The 25,174-nt window shown below is 43.2% G+C and overlaps 1 protein-coding gene and 1 long non-coding RNA gene across 2 annotated transcripts in view; one reads left to right on the top strand and one right to left on the bottom strand.

Moving 5' to 3' along the window:
- Nucleotides 1-25,174, top strand: part of EGFR (epidermal growth factor receptor) — a 208,370-nt gene that overhangs the window by 125,075 nt on the left and 58,121 nt on the right. Inside the window, exons 2-5 of the mRNA XM_069561141.1 lie at nt 16,213-16,364; nt 17,632-17,815; nt 20,797-20,931; nt 25,071-25,139. Coding sequence (XP_069417242.1) covers nt 16,213-16,364; nt 17,632-17,815; nt 20,797-20,931; nt 25,071-25,139 — 540 coding nt within the window. The remainder of the gene's footprint in view (nt 1-16,212; nt 16,365-17,631; nt 17,816-20,796; nt 20,932-25,070; nt 25,140-25,174) is intronic.
- Nucleotides 5,934-7,290, bottom strand: LOC138424723 (uncharacterized). Its single transcript, XR_011250951.1, has 2 exons — nt 7,151-7,290; nt 5,934-6,720 (listed from the first exon to the last, which is right to left on the bottom strand). It is a non-coding gene; the product is annotated as an uncharacterized lncRNA (long non-coding RNA).

Below are 25,174 nucleotides of genomic sequence, written 5' to 3'. Positions count from 1 at the left end.
CCAGAGGAGGAGGATCTATATCCTTGCTCTTTCATCCTCTCATTCCCACCCCCTCACCCTTGCCACCACCCACACAACATCTGTAGTTCCTAAACTAAAAGCACAAATTATTATGAAAGTTAATTGAGCTTACAAAGAAATGTTTGTGTAGGAAACTTTCTCGGCTTCAAGGAGAGGTCTGGCTTGAGTGGCCATTCACCAGGGTAGAAATCAGCTCACTGGAGGCATTCCTGCAGCCCCACAGGAGCAGCCCCCTCTGCTGCCACCACCCCCGCCTGCAGCTTTGACCATGTGCCAGAATAAACAGTTCCGTGAGGAGTTCAGTTAAAACATAAAGTGCACACTTACAGTCTTTCACTTCTCTGGTTACTGGCCTCAATAACCAGATAGTCAGCAAAAAAAAAAAAGAGGTTACAGATTACCAACTAATTACGTCCACTGCAGTAGGCCCAAGCCCTCCGGCCATTTGAAAGGCCCTTGGACACAGTCCTCACTCAGCACTGGCCTTCCAGGGACCGCAGGCCCCAAGCTGCCACGAATGACTTAATCTCCATCAACATGTTCTGTCAGATTGAATAGCACAGCCTGAGAATCCCAGACTGGCTAAGAACAAATGAAAAGGTTTGCCATCTCTTGGAGTGCATTGTTGAGCCTGGATTTGGTACTTAGACATATTGTGGGGCAGAGAAGGCAATGGCACCCCACTCCTGTACTCTTGCCTGGAGAATCCCATGGACGGAGGAGCCTGGGAGGCTGCAGCGACTTCCCTTTCACTTTTCACCTGCATGCATTGGAGAAGGAAATGGCAACCCACTCCAGCGTTTTTGCCTGGAGAATCCCAGGGACTGGGGAGCCTGGTGGGCTGCCGTCTATGGAGTCGCACAGAGTTGGACACGACTGAAGCGACTTAGCAGCAGCAGCATATTGTGGGGATCAGCAGCTTTCCCTTGAGATGGTTTTTAGACCCAGGGACTTGGCTCCAGCCCCAACACTTCACTCCTCTCCCTTAACTACCAGGAGTCTCTTAGACATATGATCACAAGCAAATAGATGGAGGGCATAGTGTTGAAGCCTTGTAACTTCACTTATAGCACCTGCCCTTTGAAAGACACTAACTATGATCAAAGGCAGCATATTTTGCTCCTAGAGATGAGTCTCTGATTGTCCCCAAGAGGAAAGAAATTCAAATAGTTTGCTACTAAGTGATAAGAAGGTTGATTCCCTGGTGGCTCAGATAGTAAAGTGTCTGCCTGCAATGCGGGAGACCCTGGTTTGATCCCTGGGTCAGGAAGATCCCCTGAAGAAGGAAATGGTAACCCACTCCAGTACTCTTGCCTAGAAAACTCCATGGATGGAGGAGCCTGGTGGGCTACAGTCCATGGGGTCGCAAAGAGTCAGACATGACTGAGCGACTTCATTTTACTTTAAGTGATAAGAAAGGGGCCTCCCTGGTGGCTCAGATGGTAAAGAATCTGCCTGCAATGCAGGAGAGCTGCTGGGTCGGGAAGATCCCCTGTAGAAGGGAATGGCTACCCACTCCAGTATTCTTGCCTGAAGGATTCCATGGACAGAGGAATCTGGCAGGCTACCTTCCATGGGGACACAAAGAGTCAGACACGACTGAGCGACTGACGCACACACAAGAGATAAGGAAACCCCACTCAGGATTCTTTGGCCTAGAATGATTGTCATGGTGGAGCAGTTTCACCTTGGTCATCGCACTTAAAGGAAGGCTAAGAACGCTTGGCAAGGGCGAGAATTACATAATGTCTTCTGTGACCAGGAGGAAAGCATAAGAGAGAAGTTAAAGGTAGGAAGTTTTTCAAAAGAAGATAAAATGTGTGTCTTGTGAATCCCGTCTGCGTTATTTTTAAGTATTCTCTTGGATAATAGTTAATAATGCAGCAAGGAAAGCAAGGGTAAGTTTTCTTGTCTGTTACTTAATAGACCATGTTTTTGGAAGAATCAGTCTGGTTAAATCCCAAATACATTCAATCAGAAAACGGGCTTTCAACAACAGAATTTTGTGTCTGCAGTCTGTAGCAAATCCAATTCTATTAGGCCAGGAGGATGTAATAGAAACTAAAACCTGAGAGAGACCCAAGCAAGGAAAAATACTTCCTCATCCAAGCCTGAGAGGAATTTACCATCAGCCCTACTATTAATAGAAGCAGTGGAGATTCCATTTTCATTGCTCATCTGCACTTTCATTATTAAATTTAAAAAAGAAGTGAATCAAGTCTGCTGAAAACTTACATATGATGTTAACATAGAGATTTTAGTAATTCAGCAGTATTTATCCATCTCTTATTGGTTGCTGAATTTCTCAGTGTAATAAGCTAAAGGGAAGCCAAAGGAAACAGAATGTTTGCTGTTGTTCCCAGGTGACATGTTATTCCTTAAAGAGACAGAATGTGCTGTGAGACAACAGAATGCTTTCACCACAAGTGAAAATGATGAGCAAGTGCACCGCCACAGGGCTGAGGAGCCAGGAGGAGGAGCTGATGGGGGAGCCTCTCTGGAGGACAGCCTGTGAAAGGGGACCACACACGTGGAATTCCCAAGAGCGCTAGGGAGGCAGGATCCAGGGATCCTGAAAGCACGGGGCTAAAAACAGCAGTGAGAGACTCTCATTGTCTTCGGGTATCTGCACACCCAGAGGTAGAGGAGAAATGAGCTGCATCTGTGTTAAGTCAGAGGCCATTATCAGGGGTCTAGCTTCAGGGAAGAGAAGGAATAATTGTGAGATAGAGTTGTAGATGGAGAATTGCATTGCTTTACCGACTCAGAGCAGGATTAACATTCTTAGTCACTGGAAAAGATAAGCAGAACTTGATTTTTTGTTTGTCATGAATACGGAAAGCCAGGATTCCTGGACATGGATTTGGCTGTCCAGCTCTAAGAATAGATGTTGCTTCACACAGCACCGTAACCCCCATGTGTGCTTGCTAAGCCACGTCCAACTCTTTGTGACCCTGTGGACCATAGCCCACCAGACTCCTCTTCCATGAGATTCGCCAGGCAAGAATACTGGAGTGGGGTGCCATCCCCCTCCTCCAGGGGCGTCTTCCAGACCTCGGGATCAGCCCTCGTTGCTCACATCTCCTGCATGGGCAGGTGGGTTCTTTAGCACTAGTGCCACCTGGGAAGCTTGTAACCCCCACATACACATATAAAGAACAGCTTGAAGCCCTTCACTTCCTTGTTAGTTCTTAGTACCTTCTATCGTCAATCCCTCTATTTAGCCGATGATAAATTAGGAAGAATTGAACCCTAAGAAAACCCTTTTGGGGGCTTCCCAGGTGACACTAGCAGTAAAGAACCCACCTGCCAATGCAGGAGACATGGGTTCGATCCCTGAGTCAAAAGATTCCTTGGAGTAGGAAATGACAACCCACTCCAGTATTCTTGCCTGGAAAATTCCATGGATGGAGGAACCTGACAGGCTACATTCCTTGGGGCTGCAGAGTCGGAGACCGACTGAGCACGCACACACACAAACCCTTTTGGAGTTTGACCTTAGGAGTGAAATGACCCACTTTAACCAGGTTTATCTTCTAGAAAGTCCAGGATAAAGGGAATTCTAATTGTGTGCTTCCCCTCCTCCTGTCAGGCCTTTCCCCAAATCAGAGATTGGCGAAGTACAATCCAGTGCCCAAATCCAACTGCTGCCTGTCAATGAAATAAAGTTTCATTGACACACGGTGGCACCTGGCCATCGTTACCTGTGTCTGGTGCTGTCTTTGGCCCACAGCAGGATCGAGGATTAGGGCACAGACCATATCATCTGCAGACCTGAAAATATTTACTCTGGCTCTTTTCAGAAGTTTTCCAGTCCCTGCTCTGGAACAGCATACAGGGTGCTTCAGACTGTATTTTCTGGACTCAGACCTGTGTCAGTGAGCGGCAGCTCTGGTTGGCATCACCCATTCACACCTTTTTCCAGGCACATGGTCCATCTAATAGCAGATGGTTCTGTAGGAGAACTATGACCTTGAATTGCTGGCTCCTCAATGGAGAGCTTTCACATTCTAGAAACAGTAGTATCTGAGCACAATCAAGAGTCTTCCACAGCAGAAAGTTGGCTCAGGCTTCTCCGGAGTCAACTGAGAAGTTGTTAGTGATTTCTGAGTCAGTCTTTCCTCGTCACTGAGCCCAGGAGTTGGGATGGGCTTTGGGTCACATTGTAAACCAAGGAAAGAGGCTGTATGCCTCCCTCACTGAAATGCAACTTAAAAGGAATGTTTAAAGTAAGTAGGAGTAAGTGAAAAAATTGTTCATTTGAAAATAAGCATTAAATAAAAATATGTGAATACACACAGCACACAGATCCCAACTGCAAAGGGTCAGATGAAGCTTTTTGCCAAATGAAAACCAACAAGAGTAGAGAATGTTGTGAACACAAAGCTAGGAGCTCTTCTAAGGGAAGTCTTCTAAAAGACACACAAGCGGTGTGGCTTCTTCAGGCTGAAGTGCCCAACACAGCTTCCCTGACCAGATACGGGTCCAAATGTGCCCCCTTTCAGGCCATGGGCTCTGGGTGAGCTCTGGTCAGAGTGCACTGTTCCTCCCTCAGCAGCAGGAGCCACAGCTGTTCGCCAGGCCACACGTAACAATGAGAGCAGAAGGCAGAGGGGTCAATCTCTGGGAGAGTTTGGAAGGAAGGAAGCAATTCATTCTACTGGGACCCAGTCCAGATTTAACTCAGATTGAAGTTATAGTAATATTTATTGAGTCTACCACGTGTCAGATGCTTTGAGCACGGATTCTCCCATTTCCCTGAACCTTCCCAAGAGTCCCTGTTTTGTAGGTGAAGAAAAAGAGCCTCAGTGTGGTGGAAATGTGGTCCCAGCAGTGTTGGGACCAGAGTTCTTAGCCAGTCCTTACGGCTCTGAGGCCATTGGTCATTGACAGGTCGTTGTAAAAGCTGGATGCTGTTGTTCTGTAGTCAGAATGGCTAGGAGGTTAGCTTGCCCCCTTTCTGACTTTTCAAATCCTTTATGACATGACTATGATGGATTGGTTCAAATTGTTGTGCTGAGGACCTGGCATGTTTTGGTAACTTTTTAAGAAGCAAGCAGCTCATTGGTGAAATCAAGCCCCTATCTTTTTAGGGAGATTACTTTTCTCCTTTTACTTTTAGGAAGATTACTTTTCTCCTCCTGAGAACAATTGTTTCTCATTTGTTCCCAGGAGCAAAAAGGATCCAATGATGCCCCCACAGAAAACAATTCCAGCCTGAAGCAGCATAATGCAAGCTCAGACTTGAAAAATGGCTTAGAAATCTCAGCCCTGTTAGCTTTATCACGTCTGCACCCTCCTCCCCCAAATCCATCCTTTCCCAAGCAGTCCCAGTAGACCAGCTTCCTTCTGCCTCCTAACATCTTTGCTCCCTTTCTTCTGCTCCTTTTTCCTGTAGGTTCCCTTGTAGGAGAGCCACAGGTCCTCTGTGACCCCCTGCATGTCTCACAGCAAAGGCTGGGCAGAACACCACGGGCCACTCGAGGAGCTAGTCCTGGCCTTACCGTGGCTGGCACCGGTAGGGAAACACAGGGAGGGGTGCTGGGAACATCCTTGTTTTCAGAAGAAACCTTTGGTGTCATGGCCTCTCCTGGTGTCTTTGTGATCACTCCCTTGTTTAGCTGTTCGTTGTCATTTACTCTGGGTTCTTTTTTTCAGGGTAGGTGGCTATTTGTGTGATCAATGTTTCTTATGCTCATGAGTAAACCAAGTTAAATGGGTATCTATTTAGAGACATGGCCTTGAAACAATTGTGCATTAGTGACTTATTTTTAAAAACAAAACCAGTAAAGGACAAAACACTTAAAAGCACATTCAGATTGTCTTGGGGTTGGGGTAGACACACACTGCCACATGGAGCCCACACAGTTTTTCCACAGAAAAACACTTGCAAGAAAGATCCTTATCCTCCGTTCTGGTTTAGACATCTTTTATTTCCTTGCAAATTACGTATCTTTTCCAGAATTTTTTTTCAATAAGAATGCATGGAGAAGTGATTCTTAGAGATAACTATAGAGAACCCAGGAAGGGTCACTCATGTATATCTCCAGATGACCCAGAGGAGGGCAATGCAGGCGAGAAGGAGAACTGAAATAAGTCTTATCTTCCTAGTGTGGCAAATTGTGGGACTGGGTGTGGTGGAGTCACCGAGCCCAGCGCCTGGCACTTTTAGGCAGCCTCCTGTTTGCTGGGAACATGGGGTGACTTCTTTGCTTTACTGTGAGGAACATCAGGAGTGTTCACATTGGCGACTTCTCCTCTTGCGGGCCTGGGTCCTTCAGTGGCTCTGTTGCATGGCTGGGGGAAGTCCTGTGATTATTTCGTGAGTAAAGTCATCTCCCCAAAGGGCTGGTATGTCTTTTCAGGGCAGTGAGCACTTCTGATTCATTCTTGACAACTGTTGTTGAGTCATTTTATTAAATATGCTTTAGTTGAAGCAGCGAATGAACAGAAGAACAACCAGCCCTCGTGGCCCTGGTGCAGACCGCAGAGCAGGAGGGAGCGAACCTTTGGACAGTGGCCAGCGACACCCACGGCAGTGTCTCCCCAGGCCGGGGTGCTCTTCGGCCAGGCTGGTGGTTGGGTGAGCTCCAGAGGAACGGCACCCATTATGGGGAGCATTCCCCAGCCCTCCTCATTAGCGGGAGTCACAGAGGCCTGGGCAGGATAGAAAGCCGCTGCCTTCTGCTCGCCAGGTCTCTACTCAACAGGGTCAGCGGAGTCAGAGGTGAAAGGTGCAAGGAGACAGAGGCAGTCTTAAGTCAGACTCTGAACTGTCAAGTTTTGAACTGGTTTCAAGTAGTGGTCTTTGACACCCACCCCATTAGGAATATTCCCTTTCCCACTCCCCAGGCTTACCTCTGTGATGCCCATCTGCCCCCCACCCCCTGCCCCCATCCTGCTCTGCTCTTTCAAGTCTCCTGCCGTTTAGACAGGCAGACCATCCCATTTCAGTAGGCCCTCTGTGGTGAGAGGGAGAGACAGCCCTTCCTCGTTTAGGTGACAGGCAGGTCTCAGCAGTCACATTCTTGAGGAAGAGCTTTGAAAATTGCCCCTGCAACTATGCAGTGTCAAGTACTAACCTCGTGGACTCTGCACTGGCCCTCACTGCTCGGGTTGAAGGACTCACCTGAAAACACAGCAGGACTCTGAAGAAGCAGGTCAGAAGCATGAACATCGAAGTGGGGGTGAAGCATCCAGGTGATGGTTTGGCCAGCAAACCTTTGGAAGGGCAGTGGCGTTACTCGCTTGAGAGGCATGCCTGTGTGGAGAGAGCCCTGAGCGTGAGAAAGCAGTAGTCCCCAGCTAGGAGATTAGAAAAACAGAACCCAGCCGGGAGGAGGCGCTGACTCATGATATCTCTGGAAAGTAAAGACCAGACACATTAAATTCTCTCTTGTTTATATTTTCACATGGAGAGATTTTAAACCAGTTCCAATCTTCTGTCCTTTCCTCAGTGTACCCTGCTCAGCATTCAATATTCACTCAAGGACACTCCAATCACATGTGATCTAGTTCCATACTACCTAATATAGATTCTGGAGTATAATCTGATAATGTCATTCATCTGTCCATGAATTTTCATTCAGTATATGTCCATCTATTTAAATAAAGAGGACCAGACACAAATTGTGTTGCCAAATACTCAAAAAAGAGTTATTGGGCTGAATGAATAAAAAATTAATGTGTATGGCTTTCTGAAATCTTTTTTGGTCCAGGTTCATTTTTGATCATCCCAAATAGGTAAAATTCATTTCTTATTTACCAGCCATTCAACTACCTATAAAAATGGAATGGACAACCCGCTCCATGATTCAAAATTTTTCATTTCCATTGTCAGAACCATTCTCTGGACAGCATCCAATAAAAGTGAACAGTAATGTCTTTAATTTTAGAATTTTAAAGCAGCCTCAATTTTGACACAATACAGCAGTTCTGTTGACTGCATTTAAAAGAGAAATCCACCCTGCCGCCCCCAAGAGGTGGGGGTAGTTTGCTGGTATCCTTCAAGACACATAGGCAGAAATAGATTGCAGTGGTTTGCCTGCTCTGAATACTGCTGTAGCAAAGCCCCAACGTCAGACATGATTTGTATTTAGAGAAATGTGTGAACTATGAAGCACTTTTATGTCCACAATCTCATTACTGCTCACAACTACCCTGTCAAGGGCATCACGCTGGTCCTGTTGAGACCCAGAGAGTTGAGATAACTGGCTGGAGATCATCCCATAATGATACATCACAGTCTTCACACTGATTGGGAGATGTCTGATGCTGTCACTGGGAGCCTCCCACCATCCCTCCCAGAGCTGGTCTTCCTGGGAGTCATACACATCAGTTAGCTCCCAAGAAGGTGGACACAATATGCACAGGTCTCCTAACTCGTAGTTTTTTTTGTTTTTTTTTTTTTTAATTTATTTTTTAATTCTTGGAAGTTGTTTTATTTATTTTTTTAAAAAATTTTAAAATCTTTAATTCTTACATGCGTTCCCAAACATGAACCCCGCTCCCACCTCCCTCCCCATAACATCTCTCTGGGTCATCCCCATGCACCAGCCCCAAGCATGCTGTATCCTGCGTCAGACATAGACTGGCGATTCAGTTCTTACATGATAGTATCGTAGTTTATTTTTAAAAAGTTATAAACTTGGTTGGGGCTTACTTTAATGGCTTAAGAGGAAAATTACAGGGAAGGAAATCAACCAGGTACTCTGTGTCCCAACTCTAAAACAAAATAGGTGTTGTTTTAAAGTCTTCTGCTTGTTAGCATGCATTGGAGAAGGAAATGGCAACCCACTCCAGTGTTCTTGCTTGGAGAATCCCAGGGACAGGGGAGCCTGGTGGGCTGCTGTCTATGGGGTCGCACAGAGTCAGACACGACTGAAGCGACTTAGCAGCAACAGCGGCAGCTTGTTAGCTTAGTTTGCAGATGTGTTGATCATGCCAAGGCTTGGCGTGTTTAGTCCAGCAGGCGTATTATAACGCACATTGCAAATTACCAAATATTTAAGAGGACTTTTTGAGTGTTATATGTGCATTTCCAAGTTGCAATGTACATTGAAATTCAGTTTGACAACAGTCTTTGGATGCCTACAGGGTGAGGACTATGTATTAGGTATGAAATTCAATATGATCAAATAAGAAACTATTGATAAAATATAAAGTTTGAAAAATAACGAAAAATCTTTTCAAAATTATAATGAAACTTTTCCCATTCCACAAAACCTTTTATTAAAGCCACAATAAAAATTTAAATACTATTTTGTACTTTTAAAAAATCGTATTTGTGTTTACTTTTATTATATATTTTCCCAATTTTTTCATTATAACTTAACTGTAGGTCAACATTCCTACAAACTTATATGGATTAAATAAATTTCACAGGCTAGTCTGATGCTATAATCACAATTTATGACATTTTTCTATGGGATAAATTTACTCTCTACTCCCTGAAATTAATGTAAAAAATGTGTTGAAGAAATGGAACTTAGAATTCCATCATTATTTGAAGAGACACCCAATCTGTGCAATGCATGGCTTTCCCCAAGGGCTACCATATGCAACTGTTCTGAATACCAATGAAGTGAACAACCTGTAGCTTCCTTACCCTCTAACAGTTTCTGTATCTAGTATTTCATTTGGTTACTTCTAATTTTTAAAGCACTTCCACAAAGCCATTCAATTAATAATATGCAAAACTTTGAAGAACATTTCTCCATTTTTATGAAATGTATTTTATTAAAAGTGTCATTCTTTTGGCCTTGTTCAACATAGATTTTTGTAAATTATCTCCTCAGTAATATATTACTTATATGGTCACTGTAGAAAACTTGAAAAATGCAGAAACTCTAAGGAAAACACCCCAAACCCAGTATTCATAAAAGACTATTGTTAACAACTTTTTCTTCCAATAACATTTCTGTGCATTTTTTTTCAGATGTATAAACATACACATTTTGAAATTGTCACCATAACACAATTTGAGTAAGGCAAAAGTAATGATTAATCCTGATACTATGAAACCTCTAGCAAGCTCTCTTAATATCTTTTCTTTATTTATTTTTAAATCCATTATGTAAATATCTTATTTGAGATTTCCTTAAACCTTTTCAGGATGAAAGTGGGCAAAATCTTCCTCTGGTTTTTAAAGTAGATGTTCAAGCTGGTTTTAGAAAAGGCAGAGGAACCAGAGATCAAATTGCCAACATCCACTGGATCATGGAAAAAGCACGAGAGTTCCAGAAAAACATCTATTTCTGCTTTATTGACTATGCCAAAGCCTTTGACTGTGTGGATCACAATAAACTGTGGAAAATTCTGAAAGAGATGGGAATAGCAGACCACCTGACCTGCCTCTTGAGAAACCTATATGCAGGTCAGGAAGCAACAGTTAGAACTGGACATGGAACAACAGACTGGTTCCAAATAGGAAAAGGAATATTCAAGGCTGTATGTTGTCACCCTGCCTACTTAACTTATATGCAGAGTACATCATGAGAAACGCTGGACTGGAAGAAGCACAAGCTGGAATCAAGATTGCTGGGAGAAATATCAATCACCTCAGATATGCAGATGACACCACCCTTATGGCAGAAAGTGAAGAGGAACTAAAAAGCCTCTTGATGAAAGTGAAAGAGAAGAGTGAAAAAGTTGGCTTAAAGCTCACCATTCAGAAAACGAAGATTATGGTATATGGTCCCATCACTTCATGGGAAATAGGGAAACAGTGGAAACAGTGTCAGACTTTATTTTTTTCGACTCCAAAATCACTGCAGATGGTGACTGCAGCCATCAAATTAAAAGATGCTTACTCCTTGGAAGGAAAGTTATGACCAACCTAGATAGCATATTGAAAAGCAGAGAAATTACTTTGTCAACAAAGGTCTGTCTAGTCAAGGCTATGGTTTTTCCAGTGGTCATGTGTGGATGTGAGAGTTGGATTGTGAAGAAAGCTGAGCACCGAAGAATTGATGCTTTTGAACTGTGGTGTTGGAGAAGACTCTTGAGAGTCCCTTGGACTGCAAGGAGATCCAGCCAGTCCATTCTGAAGGAGATTAGCCCTGGGATTTCTTTGGAAGGAATGATGCTAAAGCTGAAACTCCAATACTTTGGCCACCTCATGCAAAGAGTTGACTCATTGGAAAAGACTCTGATGCTGGGAGGAACTGGGGCCATGAGGAGAAGGGGATGACAGAGGATGAGATGGCTGGATGGCATCACCGACTCGATGGACGGGAGTTTGAGTGAACTCTGGGAGTTGGTGATGAACAGGGAGGCCTGGTGTGCTGGGATTCATGGGGTCTCAAAGAGTTGGACATGACTGAGTGACTGAACTGAACTGAATATGTTAAGTAGCTTAGAATGATTTTACAGTAACCAACTAGAAAGTTGTGAGAACTGATGCTCTCCTGAGACATCCTGCCTCCTTCTCTACCACCAGACACACGGAACCAAGAAAGGCTGAGAGATCCATGTCAAGTCATCCAAGGCTCTGGTCACATGACCACTATTGGGCCCATTGCTTTCACATCTAACACGTAAACACAGCATGTATATTCACATCCCAGCAGTCAGTCCAAGGAGATAGATGTGTACTCTACCTCTCCCCACTCTTTGTATTTGCATAACAAATAATTTTAAGTAGTGATGAATGCTAAGAGAGAGATCAGAAAAATATGATAGAATGCAATGAGGGAGACTTAAGCTGACCTGGTCCCAGAACAGACTTTTCTGAAGGGATGTCATGTCCACCGGGAGAGAATCTCAGTGACAAAAGGGACACAAAAATGCAAAGACCTGGGGAGAAAGGGAAGACTGTTCCAAGCAGATGGAAGAGCCCTGAAAGGGGCAGGAACCTGGTGGCTGGAAGAAACAGAGAGGCTCGGCTGCACCAAAGGGCAGGGAAGGGAGCCTGAGAGAGATGGTGGGAGGGGCACGGGCAGGCGCCCATCCTCTGTTCTGCTGCCCTGGGAAACCCAGACGGTTCAAACCCAGAGCAATGCAAAGACTTCTGCTTTAAAACAAGGTGCTCTGTGGAAAATGAGGCAATAATAAAAACAGTTTTGGAGGCCACAGGGAGAGATTTGCAAGTGCCCAGGGACCTTGGCTGCCCTTAAAGCATAGAGAAAGCAAATTAAAACAATTAGGCAATTCCAAAAGTATCTAAGTGGATTTGGGAAAATCTGGAGAAACCTGTTTTAGTGTTATGTCTTAGCCTTACAGATTTGTCTGGGCTTGTGGGAAAGAGAGAGGTATACCCCCACAATCACACAGGAAAGCCCCAGGCTCTCCCTGTCAAATCAGGCATGTCTCAGGACTTAAAGGTGGCAGACTGTTTTATTTTCAATTCAAATAAATTGGGGGGTGGGGTTGGTTTTTCAAAAAGAGAACAGCCTGACTCTGGACACGACATGAACCCTGGTACCAAGGGTGCCATGTGATTCCATGAGCAGAAGTCCCCAGACAGGCAGAACTGTCCTACCTGGAAACACATCTGCAGTTTGTGGTGTCTGGGGCAGGGGCTGAGCAGGGCCTTGAGGGGGCTCCCAGGGTGACCGTGATGTTCTGTTCTGGTTACACAGCTGCATGTGTGTGTTGAAACTCATCAGTGCTACACTTATTACTGATTATCTCACAGTTTGTGGTGTTACCTCAATAACCACTGTCAGTACTCTTGAACTGTAACCAGTGGCATGTCAGGATGAAGGGTACTGCTATCTGTGCCTTACTTTATAATGCATAGAAAAAATTAGATGAATAGGTATGTGTTAAAGTGAACATAATAAAATGCTACTTTAAGGATGTTCACAATACAGTTCTTTTAGGTTTTTGTCCATTTATGAATCATCATAATAAATTGTGAAGATGAAAAGCTGAGTGCTTTGAAGGCCCCCTTCTTGTTTCAGTAGAATTTGTCTTCAGATTTGTGGGAGGGAAAGCAAATCTCTATCATGTTGTATGGAGCTTGACACAAATGCTTTTAATCGTCTAGTTTTCAAAGGCTTAGCCTAATGTAATATTGAATTCTCTCTGAATAAATTGCTTAAAAACCTAATCCTAAATGCATATTTCAATGAAATTCTTAAAGTACAATATATTATTTTTTCTTTCTTCTTCCCATTGGATAAATATTCTTCTGACAGAGTAACTCTATTTAATGCCCAGTATTTGAGTAAGCCAACCAAATGCAGCCAGTTCACACAGTATCACAGGACAAGGACGCATCCACGAAAGTCCCAGCGTCTGTCCGGGCACACCTTATGTCAAGGCATCTGTCACAGTTCCCAGTAGTTAGCTGTAACAAAAGAAACCTGAAGCTTTTGTGTGCTTTGACTTCTCAGAACAGTTCTGGGAGGCCAGAATGGATTTTACCAAGTCTGTATTTGAGAAAACTGTGCTGCGGAGCTCCGGAAAGTCCTTCAGTCTGCATACAGGGGAAGTGCTGACCGGAAGCTTTCTCCTGGCTGAGCTTGGAGCCTTTCCTCTCACAGCTTTGCCTTAAGTCTGCCTCGCTAGTTAATGATTTTTATTTTTCAGTATTACTGATTTAATGGTCTCACATTTAAATGTTCTATATTACATAACATGAGATATTTGGTATAAAGGTGGAGCCAAGATTATACCTTGTTCAGTCAAGAAACCCAGGCCAAGCCATTTGCATCCTCACCGCAGACCTGCTGTCTCCCTTTTTGTGTGTGGCAGAGAAGCCTCAGAATAAGCAGCCTTGTCATGTTTTCTGTTGATACTTTAGTCATTAAGCCAGGAATAGGACTCAAGATGGATTTGCCTTCAGCTCAGTCCAATACTGTGTTGGCTGCTTTTTCTTAAAAATAAACATGTTGGGCAATTGGGCAATTTTTTGCCATTATTAAAAAATATGTCAACATTTTGCATGAAAATTTCGGTCTGTTTCCTCAGAATAGGTTTTCCAAAGTGGAATCATCATGACATAGACTTTAAGCATATTTATTTGTATGCACAATTTGTCCAGTTGTTTCCAAAATGTTTTACAAATTAACGTTCATATCAATAATGTGTAATGGTACTATTGTCTTCCAAATATCAGATCTTTTTTAAAATATGAAAGTAATTTATAGTAACTGTAAATAGTAAAGGGTCATGGTAGGTATTCATTAAGTAAGTCCTTTCAGTGCTCATTTAGCACTTTTTGAAAGAATAAATAAAAACACAAGTGTAGTCCTTTTGCAATTATTTTCTTCTTTAACAGGGTAAACTTACCTGACATGTTTTCCTTTTTAACTGATGAAAGTCCTTTTCACATAATTCAATAATAAAAATAGTTCAGCCAAGAGAAATTTACAAACGGATATCTTTGAGCATTTAAAATGAAAACATTTGTGATTGCGTTCATCCTTCTGTGTACAAGAAACCCTTCAGAAACGTGCTCCAACACCCAGTTCTAGTCAACACTGGTCACCTGGCTGGCATGAAGGGCATGACCAATACTTGGGGCTTCCTAGACCAGAGCTGACCAGTTAAGCTGAAATTTAGGGACCATAGTCCATCAGCTTCCAAGGTGTGCCAACAGAAAGGTCACCTCTTATTGTCAAAATCCTGCACTTCCATTGATGCTGGCATCTTTAAGGACCTTAGAATTGGGAAATCAGTCTGGCCTCATCTGTATGCACCGCAGCCAACTGTGTACAGTGGTTCCAAACTTGAGGTTGCAATCAGAGCAGCCCACACTCCCAAGTGAAGGCAGCCAGAGATGTTGGGTCTGTCCTGTGTTACGGTTGAAAGAGTGATGAAATCACTGTGCCCTGGAGCCAGTGCAGGGAGGGGGCTCTGTCTTGTGAGCCATTGCAGTTCCCTTGTGAGTATTCTCTCTACCACCAAATTTGAGAGAGACCGCAGAAGGGGAGAAGAGGGAAATCCTCACAGAGTCAAAGAGGAAGTAAGGGTTGCTTCATATTTAATGGTGGTGTAAACGCTTCACGTTCTTTACGTGGTGTCTGAACATGCGCTCAGTGCCTTGGCACCGAAATCCAAGAGCGGACAGTCAGATGATGCTCTGCAGAAAACTACCAGGGGGAAGGAGCAAAGAACCTATCAAATGGAAATGCGGAGTTGGGAAGAGTTCCTCAGGAAGTCCCCGCATATTGACGCTGGTGTTGGTTTTGTGCTCGACCACCTGGTTGCAGATTGCAGCTCTGCCTGGTCAGGTCTGAACCAAACCTCCAAAGCCAGAGGCCATATTGCCTCACTTATGATAATTTTGGCTCAAAGTACAGTCGCTAACCAGCTCCCTGCTTCAAAAGTTCCAAACCTCTTTGTTTTCTTATGCTTGCCTATTCATGTTGTTCAAAGAGCTAATTTATAAACATGCCTTTATTATAATCCTCTCTTTTGCTTTTAAATATAGACTACAAATGTATTTTCGTAGTCTGACCTCATCCCCTAATTTAAAATGTTTTCTTATATTAAGTTTGACAGCTGAAAGCATCAGGGCGTTAAGTGTGCCGAGGCCACATCCCAGCAATTGATGCCAAACCCTTGCACCTCTACCTGGGTGGCAGGCTCCTTAGAGTGTGGCAGACACAAAGACATGCTAGTTTCTTCGTAACCAAGTGTGTTTTCATGTTATTTTCTAAATTTCATGTAATATTTGATTTTATTCTTGATTATATATTAAAATATATGATTTTTATCATTTTAGAATATTTTTTGTCTCCAGTCAATGGTTTTTAATTTACACTCTTGTCATTGATTTTAGGTTGTGCAAAGTTGTGGTAGGAAACTATGTTTGTAAATAGTCTTTCAACACATAATAATGTGACATGTTATCTTTTTGCAAAGTAGAAGTTCATTATATATTTATTAACATTGTAAATATACAATTATTGTCTGTTTTTTCATGCATTTTACTAAAACTCTTATAGACTATTTGGTCTTAAAGATTTCCATAGGGTTTTCATCTGAAAAATTCTCCTTGAATTTTTGATATTTTTAAACAGTTGCATGCATTATGGAGATGAACAATTCCATAGTTTGAACTGCATCTTGTATAAACTTTTAAACATTGTTTATCACATTTGTCCTGAGTGGCCTTCAATCAGAATTACTATCCTAAGCCACTGAAGCATGCAGTTAGTTGAAGATTGTGAAGATTGTTAGTTTTAGCTTTTCTACTTTACTTTATTTCATGTGATACCTTTTTCCCTTTGTTTCCAGTTTGCCAAGGGACAAGTAACAAGCTCACCCAGTTGGGCACTTTTGAAGACCACTTTCTGAGCCTCCAGAGGATGTTCAACAACTGTGAGGTGGTCCTTGGGAATTTGGAAATTACCTACATGCAGAGTGGTTACAACCTTTCTTTTCTCAAGGTGGGTTCAATGAATTTGATCCTTTTTTTTAATCTGTTTTAATTTTGTTAATTTAAATTTATTTATTTTAATTGGAAGCTAATTACTTTACAATATTGTATTGGTTCTGCCACACATCAGTATGAATTCGCCACGGGCATACACGTGTTCCCCATCCTGAACCCCCCTCCCACCTCCCTCCCCATACCTTCCCTCCCGGTCATCCCAGTGCACCAGCCCCAAGGATCCTGTATCAAACCTGGACTGGCGATTCATTTCTTATATGATATTTTACGTGTTTCCATGCCATTCCCCCAAGTCATCCCACCCTCTCCCACAGAGTCCAAAAGACTATTCTATACATCTGTGTCTATTTTGCTGTCTCGCATACGGGGTTGTTTTTACCATCTTTCTAAATTCCATATATATACGTTAGTAAACTGTATTGATGTTCCTTACCCAAATACACTAGAAGTAAATATAAGTAAATAAGGCCTTGGCAGAATTTAATTAGCAGTGTATTTACTTTTGCTATGGCAATTACAATCCATAAGGAAATTACACAGGCAAGTTTTATGGAAAGGTCACTTTACCAGATAGTTTCAAGTTGTAGCTATAAAAGAATAGCAAAGAGAAATAGACTAGCCTGGCATTCTGCTATCATTGTGGACACTAATCTTTTAACCAGCACTGCAGCCATGGTATCCTGCTAAACTGGCTGTGTTTGAAAAAAAAGAAAGAAGAAGTGCTTTGTAGCCCTTGCCTGTTTTCTTGGTATAAATGCTCCCATCATGGTTGATTTCTGGCTACCAAGAGTTTAAAAACTAGTTCACCAAACTCCCATATGTTTTTCAGTAGACTCCAGTGAGCCAATAGGAGCCAGCCTTAAAAGCTTCTGAGTTTGGTGTAGTTAAACTTAGGATTTGATTGGTTTTCTTCTGGGTTTGTTTGTTTGCTTTTGATGGAAAGCCTGCAAGACAAATACAAAATAAATTAATAAAACGTTTCCATTTTCTGCTGAGTCTGTTAAACACCAGGCAAAATGAAAGTCACAGCATTCCGTAGTAATGCACATGGCCCGTCATTACCGCTGTCAAGCTCAAGAGGCAAAAATGCAGGAATCACTATAAATCTTGTTACTTCCCATGGGGTCCAGTGGTAATCATCTGCATGACTCGTCAACCAGTCCTCTTCAGCTAGGTGGCCTGGGCTGTCTGGATCCACTTTAGATCTTGCACTCATGAGTTCCTCCAAAGAGAAATAATATGTTCATGTTTTATTTCCTTAGACCATCCAGGAGGTTGCCGGCTATGTACTCATTGCCCTCAACACAGTGGAGAAGATTCCATTGGAAAACCTGCAGATCATCCGAGGAAATGTGCTTTATGAAAACACCCATGCCTTAGCCGTCTTATCCAACTATGGAGCAAACAAAACCGGACTGAGGGAGCTGCCCTTGAGAAACTTACAGGGTGAGAGCAGGGCGCAGGAGGCTATAGTATGAAGAGCAACTTGGACGGTACTTAGCAGACTGGGTGCTTTTCTGAATTCCATTCAAGGAAGACTTTTATTCATGACACACAGACGTTTTGCGTGCCAGCCATATGCAAGATACAGTGAGTGGAAGCTCTAAGAAGACAGTAGATGATGGGGCAGGAAGGGAAGAGCTAAGCCAAGTACAGGTTCTGCCTTGTTCATGGAAAAGTATCCAGAGAGTTAGTAAGACACGGTAAAGGTTCTGGAAAAACGAGAGTCTGACCAGATGACGAGACTGAAATGCTCAGGTAGTCCTCCAGTCTTACTGCCTGGACCTCATGTATAAGGGACAAAGAGTGGCAATCCCACCACTGTCTGACATTTTCCAGAGTCACACTATTATACAAAAGCCATTTTTAAGTTTGTAAGGATCGAATAAAGGTATTACAGGCAAAGTTTGAATTCTTGTGAGGAGGGCACTTACAAGGGTGCTGTGAGAGGAAACTGTGGAAAAACGGCAAGTTGACTTTTAAAATTTGAAGATAACGATGATTGTGGCAGGTACAGTGCCAGCCATGTCAAATTGGTAACTTAATTTAATGCCCCTCACCTTCTTTCAGAGCAAGTGGTATGCTCTGCCATTTTACAAAAAAAAAAAAAAAATTGGTCAAAGTAACCCTCTTGAATTCCTACTGGAGTGAGGAAATGGCCAGGGTTGGCCACCCAGACCATTCTGCAGAGCCATAACCTTCCCCCAGGCCTTGCGACTCTGATGGACAGTGGGGCCAACCCTAAAGGGGGAGAGAGCAGAGGACGCCCAGCAGAGGAGGTCCACAGTGCAGGGCCTGAGCCCATGCTGAGGTGCAGGGCGGGCTGACTGTCCGTGCCCCATGGAGCCTGTGTCCAGGTCAGCTCCTGGGCTCTGCATTTATGAAATGGCCTCAGGGCTCCCCTCAGCCTCCCTCACTGTTGGGTGCGGTGCTGGCACTGGGCTGTGCTGCCCTCGCCCTCAGCCCACCGGGATGCCTTGCAAAGTCACTGTCTCGTGGTGCCAGGCAGAGGCAGGTGGGGGCACAGACTGTCAGTTTCCAGCCCCAGCTGTATCAGCTCCATGCTCACCAGCCAGGCTCCTGGGAGTGGGTTCTCTCTGCGACTTCAAAAATGGGCACAATGGTAACAGACTTCCCAGGGTTGTTGAGAAGATTAAGTGAATTACTGCAGATAAAGCCCCAGGGAGCTGTTTATGTGCTTGGTATTATTTGTTTTGAGTATTGGGGTTGTATCAATTCAGATTATTTAATTTTATTAAATAATCCTCTAATTTGGATTATTCGACATGAATTACAACCCACTCCAGTATTCTTGCCTGGAGAATCCCATGGACAGAAAGGAGCCTGACAGGCTACAGTTGATGGGGTCGCAAAAGCGTCAGGTATGACTTAATGACTAAACAACGGCAATTGGTCACTAACACGGGCCTCTGGTCATCCCGCTGCTGTCCCCTTGGCCTTCCCACTCCTGGTCTGTCCCTGAGGCTCCTGAAGCGCCAGCTCTCTCTTCTGTGTCTCCAGCTCTGGCCCCTCATGAGTTTATCCCTTGACTCTGGCTCCCTCCTAAGTGAAGCTTTTCACTTGGTTGTCCAGCTGTCATATCTGATTTCACACCCGAAACTCCTCTCCGACCTCCCAGCCTGCCTTCTGGGACTCTGCAGCCCCTCCCCGCCATCTGCTGAAGGAACTGCTCACCTGGCCCCTCACAGCCTCTGCTGGGGCCGTCTGTCTAGCTGGAGCCCACTTCCGTCTGGGCTTCTCCACGTGTTCTCTTCCCAGAGATGTTACTCTTTCCAACAGCCAAAGAGAGCTTCCCCAGAAGAACTCTTCCTTCTCCATGTCCTCTCCCGCTCCGGGATGCTTGGCATTACTTACATATCTAGAATTGAGTTACGGTCAGAGGACCACGTGAGGATTAGCTGAGGCCATGCATATGTCTGACTGCCAGGTGGTACAGTAGTAAAGAGATTCAGCAGATGCAGGTTTGATCCCTGGGTCAGGAAGATTCCCTGGAGGAGAAAATGGCAACCCACTCCAGTGTTCTTGCCTGGAAAATTCCATGCACAGAGGAACCTAACAGGCTACAGCCCATGGGGTTGCAGAGTCAGACACGACTGAGGGACTGAGCATGCTTGCATGTAAACCAGCTGGCACAGTGCCAGCCTCGTCATGGGTCTTGGCCCTCTGTAAACAGAGGTTATTGACTGTGCATTGCCCCTCACGTGCTTGTCATTTCTTACAGAGGAGCCAGCAGGAATCATTCATCTCCACATACCTCACAGCACTCGCTGCCATGTTTTGTGCACAGAAGCCATTCAGTAAATGTTTGCATAAGTGTCATGGGGGAATACTTGCCCTCTGCTCCAGCTCAAGTTTTCTTATCACCCCTGGTGCTTCATGGCATTCCAACTCTTCCTTTGAGCAGTTGAACAGTTTTATGTCTTTGCCTTCCCTTGGCCACCCAGTCTCTTCATCACACATCCAGATCCTTCCTGTTCCACTTTGCCCACTTTCCCAAGCACCTCACAGCATCTTCCCTTCCACCCACCCTTCCTGTCCCATCTACCCTTTCACACTGTCATCACACGGTAACTCCAGTATAGCTGGGACCAGCCAGCCTCCCTGGGAACCACCAACTTTCTGTATACCTGTCAGTCATGCTACATGACTAAAGCATTATCTTCCCATGGCCCCCGATTTCTAAATTCTGGTCATTCATTGTTCAAAGATCCAATGCAGGGGAATCCCAACTCCTCCATAGAGGAATCCATGAGCTCACTTTCCACTGCCCCACTGCAGTTCCAGGGAGTCTCATTTGCATGCTGCCATCTCTTAACAGAAGGCAAAATGTGAAGAAGCATATGCATACTTCACAGGAGTTTAGAAGAGATGGCAAGTTTGCTCATGGGGGTTCCTTTCTCATGCAGAAATTTTGCAAGGTGCCGTGCGATTCAGTAACAACCCTGTCCTCTGCAACATGGAGACCATCCAGTGGCGGGACATCATCAACACTGATTTTCTAAGCAACGTGACAGGGGACTTTCAGAACCAGCAGGGCAACTGTAAGTGTTCCGCAGTGCTCCCCCTACCCCTGGATTGCAGCTCATAAGGCAGGGTGGAGCTGTGGAGTTGGGGTGGGAGCCAGAGAAGGCACAATTCATGTTAAGTTACATGAATCTACAGCGAGAATAAGTAGTAAACAGATGATATGCTCACTAGAAGAGCACCTATTTAAGACAGGAATAGGTCTGTTTTTCATGGTGACAGCTCACTTGCTTACAGGTCTCTCTCTCTCACACACACACACACACACCCCGCCAGCGCAGCTGAGCTCTCACGTGGCATTGAGAAAAGCCCATCGTGCCAACTCTGGCAAGGGGCTTCTCTCATCCTATTTGAGGAGACTAACCAGGCTTCTGTAGCTTCCGATTTTCTGCTGAGGCTCAAAGTGGTGCCAGGTCCTGTGGAAGCTTTGGGGCTCAGCTCTGCCCTCCTGCTCATCCTGGGAGGTCCCAGGCACTCCCACATGGATGGAGTGCCTGGCAGAACTAAGGAGTACATGGGGATAAGCTTGTCCATATTTAACTAGTGCCCATGACCTAGTCCCCACTATTCATCAACAAAGCAGCCCATGCAAGGGAGCAGCTGGCCAGGACCACGCTGCAGGTCAAGGCTCCCCGTTAGCACCCTTGACATACCTCATGGGAAACTTTGAGGACCCCAGTTTCCAAGTAGCCTGCGCCCTTCCTGATCTCCCTCACCTTTCAGGCCTTTAAAATAAGAAGCCATCACCATTTCCCGCTTCTCTGTTTTCCTACAACTGTGCAGTGGATACATGGGTGCTTTTTTTTCTTTTTTTTGGTGTTTTTGGTCTTAGAATTTGAAGCTGATATGCATCTTAAAAATCAGCTAAAGCTGCTTTGTTTTTTGCTTTTTTTCCTTTGATTTGATTAATTATGATGAAATGCCTTTAAGATGAAATTTACCATCTTAACCATTTTTAAGTGCACAGCTCAGTAGCATTAAGCACATTCACACCGTTGTGCACCATCGCTGCCAATCATGTATTTTCCTCTTGACAAACTAAAACTGTCCCCCCTGACCCCTAACTCTCCACCCCCAGGCCTTGCATCCATCATCTTACTTTCAGCCTATGAATTAGACAACTTTAGGTCCCCTATATGAGTGAGATCACATAGTATTTGTCCTTTTGTGACAAATTTGACAAACTTGTACTTTTGTGGCTGACTTCTTTCACTGAACACAGTGTCTTCAAGAGCCATCCAAGTTAGAGCATGTGTCAGAATTTCCTTCCTTAATATGGCTGAATAATATTTCATTTGTTTATACATTCATCTGTCAATGAGCACTTGAAGTGCTTGAGTTGCTTCCACCTTTTGACAGTTGTGGCCAAAATGCTGCTGTGAACATAGGCATTGAGCCCTTTGACTTTGTAAATGCATTATTCCAACAGATACCCAGCTGACCTACTTTGGTTGCAAGAAAGCAAAAGCTTTCTTTTACAGTGTAAAATTTTACATTTTCCAGAGATGGAGGTTAGCCTTTGCTCAGCAATCTGATGAACAGTGGGGAGGTTAAATTGTGTAAATTTGTAACAACAACAATAACAACAACAAAAAAAAACTGACATGGAAAGGGTGTGAGCCTAATATGGGTTTGCTATAGATCAAATCAGGTACCCAAAGTAGCTCACCTGCCCTCCTCACACCATTGCTGCGGAAATGACCTGGCAAGACAGTGTTGGGAAAGACAAATGGTGAACAGGTTTGTGCAATAATAATATTCAAATATTACAAAGCTACGAGAAATAAACCCAGATGGTATTGGTTTAAGAGTAGACATATAAAAATAAGCCATAGACAAATAAGACAGTCGCTTTCACTTTTCACTTCCATGCATTGGAGAAGAAAATGGCAGCCCACTCCAGTGTTCTTGCCTGGAGAATCCCAGGGACAGGAACCTGGTGGGCTGCTGTTTATGGGGTCACATAGAGGCAGACACAACTGATGTGACTTAGCAGCAGCAGCAGCTGAATCAAATGTCCATAAAGAAATGACATTGTAAGCAAATGAGAAAAGAATTAATTATTTAATATATTATTCTGGAATGTAACTACTAAAGGAAAAATATTTAAGTGACAGAACTATTAACAGGTGTTTTTTTAAGGAACTAAGGATATTAGGTTAGTCGCATTGGAAATTACAAAACTGCCATCACCCATTACCTATGTTTCCCTCATTGGTTGCCTCACCAGGGACAAACTCACAGTCTTGCTCCTCTCAACTGGTGCTTTCAGGTCACAGATGACTTCTGAGAGCTTGTTTTATTTCATCTTTACCCAAATAATCTCATAAGGTGATTTAAGTGTTTTATGGACATGGCTTTTATGGACAGAAAAGTTACTTAATATTATGTTATTATTGATGCAGTTTGGAATTTGAAGTTAGAATGGGTAGGTTTACTAAAGAGGAAATTGAAATAAATCTATAATCCACTTCATATACCACTGTAAATTCCAAATGCATGTTAAACATAAAAAATGTTGAGTGTATATGTAAGTGCTAGAAAGAAACATAAAAATAAATGTAATATCGAGTTGAATAAAAGCCAAAGTTAGATACTATAAAAGAAAACTTCCATATAAAAAATGTTAATAACAGATAGGAAAATACTGTGTAGCATCTGATTGCCTTGCAAAGGTTAACATTCTTGCTATCTGACTATGTAACGTAGTCTTCTAAATCCTAAGAAAAAGGTGACTACCTCTCCAAAAATGGGTCAAGGACATGAGCAGCTCCCCTCTCCCCATCACACACACACACGCACACACACAGCCAAAAGTAAAGTAAAATATTATTTGTCATTGTATTACAAATGGTTAAAATAAAATAAAGAAGCATCATTTTTATATGTTCCTTTTGATTTTTCAATGCCTATATTGGCAAAGAAACAAATTTACATAGTCTACTTGTGGGCATATAAGTTAATTTTGGCAATATGTATTGAAGTTTCAAAGTATGCATGCCTCTGGCCTATGAACATCATGTCTAGGAATATTAAGGGAAAAATGAGAGGAATGAAAATTGTAAAGAATGCAGAAAAATATTTTTGTTCAAGCATATTCCTTATATCCTTGTGTTTAATAAATTTCAAAAGCAACTTATGTCTAAAGCAACTTTTGTCAAAATAAGAGATTGGTTAAATAAATTGTGGTATAGCCATGCCATTAAAAATTCATGTTAGGTAGAATGATATTTAAAGGCATGGAAAATTGTCATAATGTATCATTAATTATTAAGTTATAATGTAATATGTAATGTGATATTAATTCTTATATATAGATATACTTATGCCTATATTGATTACCTCTGGATGATCCTCAATTCTTTTCGCTTTTTTCTGTTACTCATATATTAAATAATCTCTGTGATTCTTTTTTTGTCACAGAAGTTTAAGAATATAATCATAAACAGACTTTGAACTCTTTAATTGGCAAATATTTCCTGTGTTATGGAAAGATGTCATTAAACATTTTTATTTTAAATATTTTCTTTTGTAAACATGTGTTTATAATAGAAATTTGAAAATATGATGACATATAGGGTAACAGGGAAAATAATGTGGTATCGCTGTACAGACATAACCACACTGAACAAAGCTACCTCTTACTGTCGCTCTTTCCTCTTAGGCTTCTCTCGTTCTGTCTGTCTCGTCTCCATCTCTGTCTCTTCTCCCGGTGTATGACTGACACCATCCGTTTGGGGCTCAGCTGCCCATCTTTCAGGATTTTGAGAAGCACCAGCATTGCACCAGTGCCTTTCACCCCTGGGATCAACTGTAAACCTTGCTGGTCATACTGAAGGGGTGCCCTCATCCCACAATCCCTTGGCAAATCATCTCTTCTGTTTAAAACTGAAATTCTCCCAGAGACTGAATTCTCCTGACTGTAGGAGACTTTGGGACATATCTTAAGTCCCTTGGTTTTTTTTTTTCCTCATGAGAGTCTTTTTAAATCATCTTACAAACCAACCAGCTGAACAAGTAGAGAATAAGAAATTTGAAAGCTCTTGTTTCTAGGCTGCAGCTCTGCTTAGAGGCTGGGCAGGTGCTGTCAGTTTCTTGTTCCCTTACCCTGTGATACGAATTTAACTTTTTTTTTTTTATTACTTTTATATTTTAGGCTCGAAGTGTGATCCAGGCTGTCTCAACAGAAGCTGCTGGGGTGCTGGGGAGGAGAACTGCCAGAAATGTGAGTCAGGAACAGAATTTCACTGGCCACCTTCT

Source organism: Ovis canadensis, chromosome 19 (assembly GCF_042477335.2).
Source record: "Ovis canadensis isolate MfBH-ARS-UI-01 breed Bighorn chromosome 19, ARS-UI_OviCan_v2, whole genome shotgun sequence".
NCBI lineage: Eukaryota > Metazoa > Chordata > Mammalia > Artiodactyla > Bovidae > Ovis > Ovis canadensis.
Note: the sequence above shows the minus strand (reverse complement) of the source record. Positions and strands in the feature narration are given on the sequence as shown.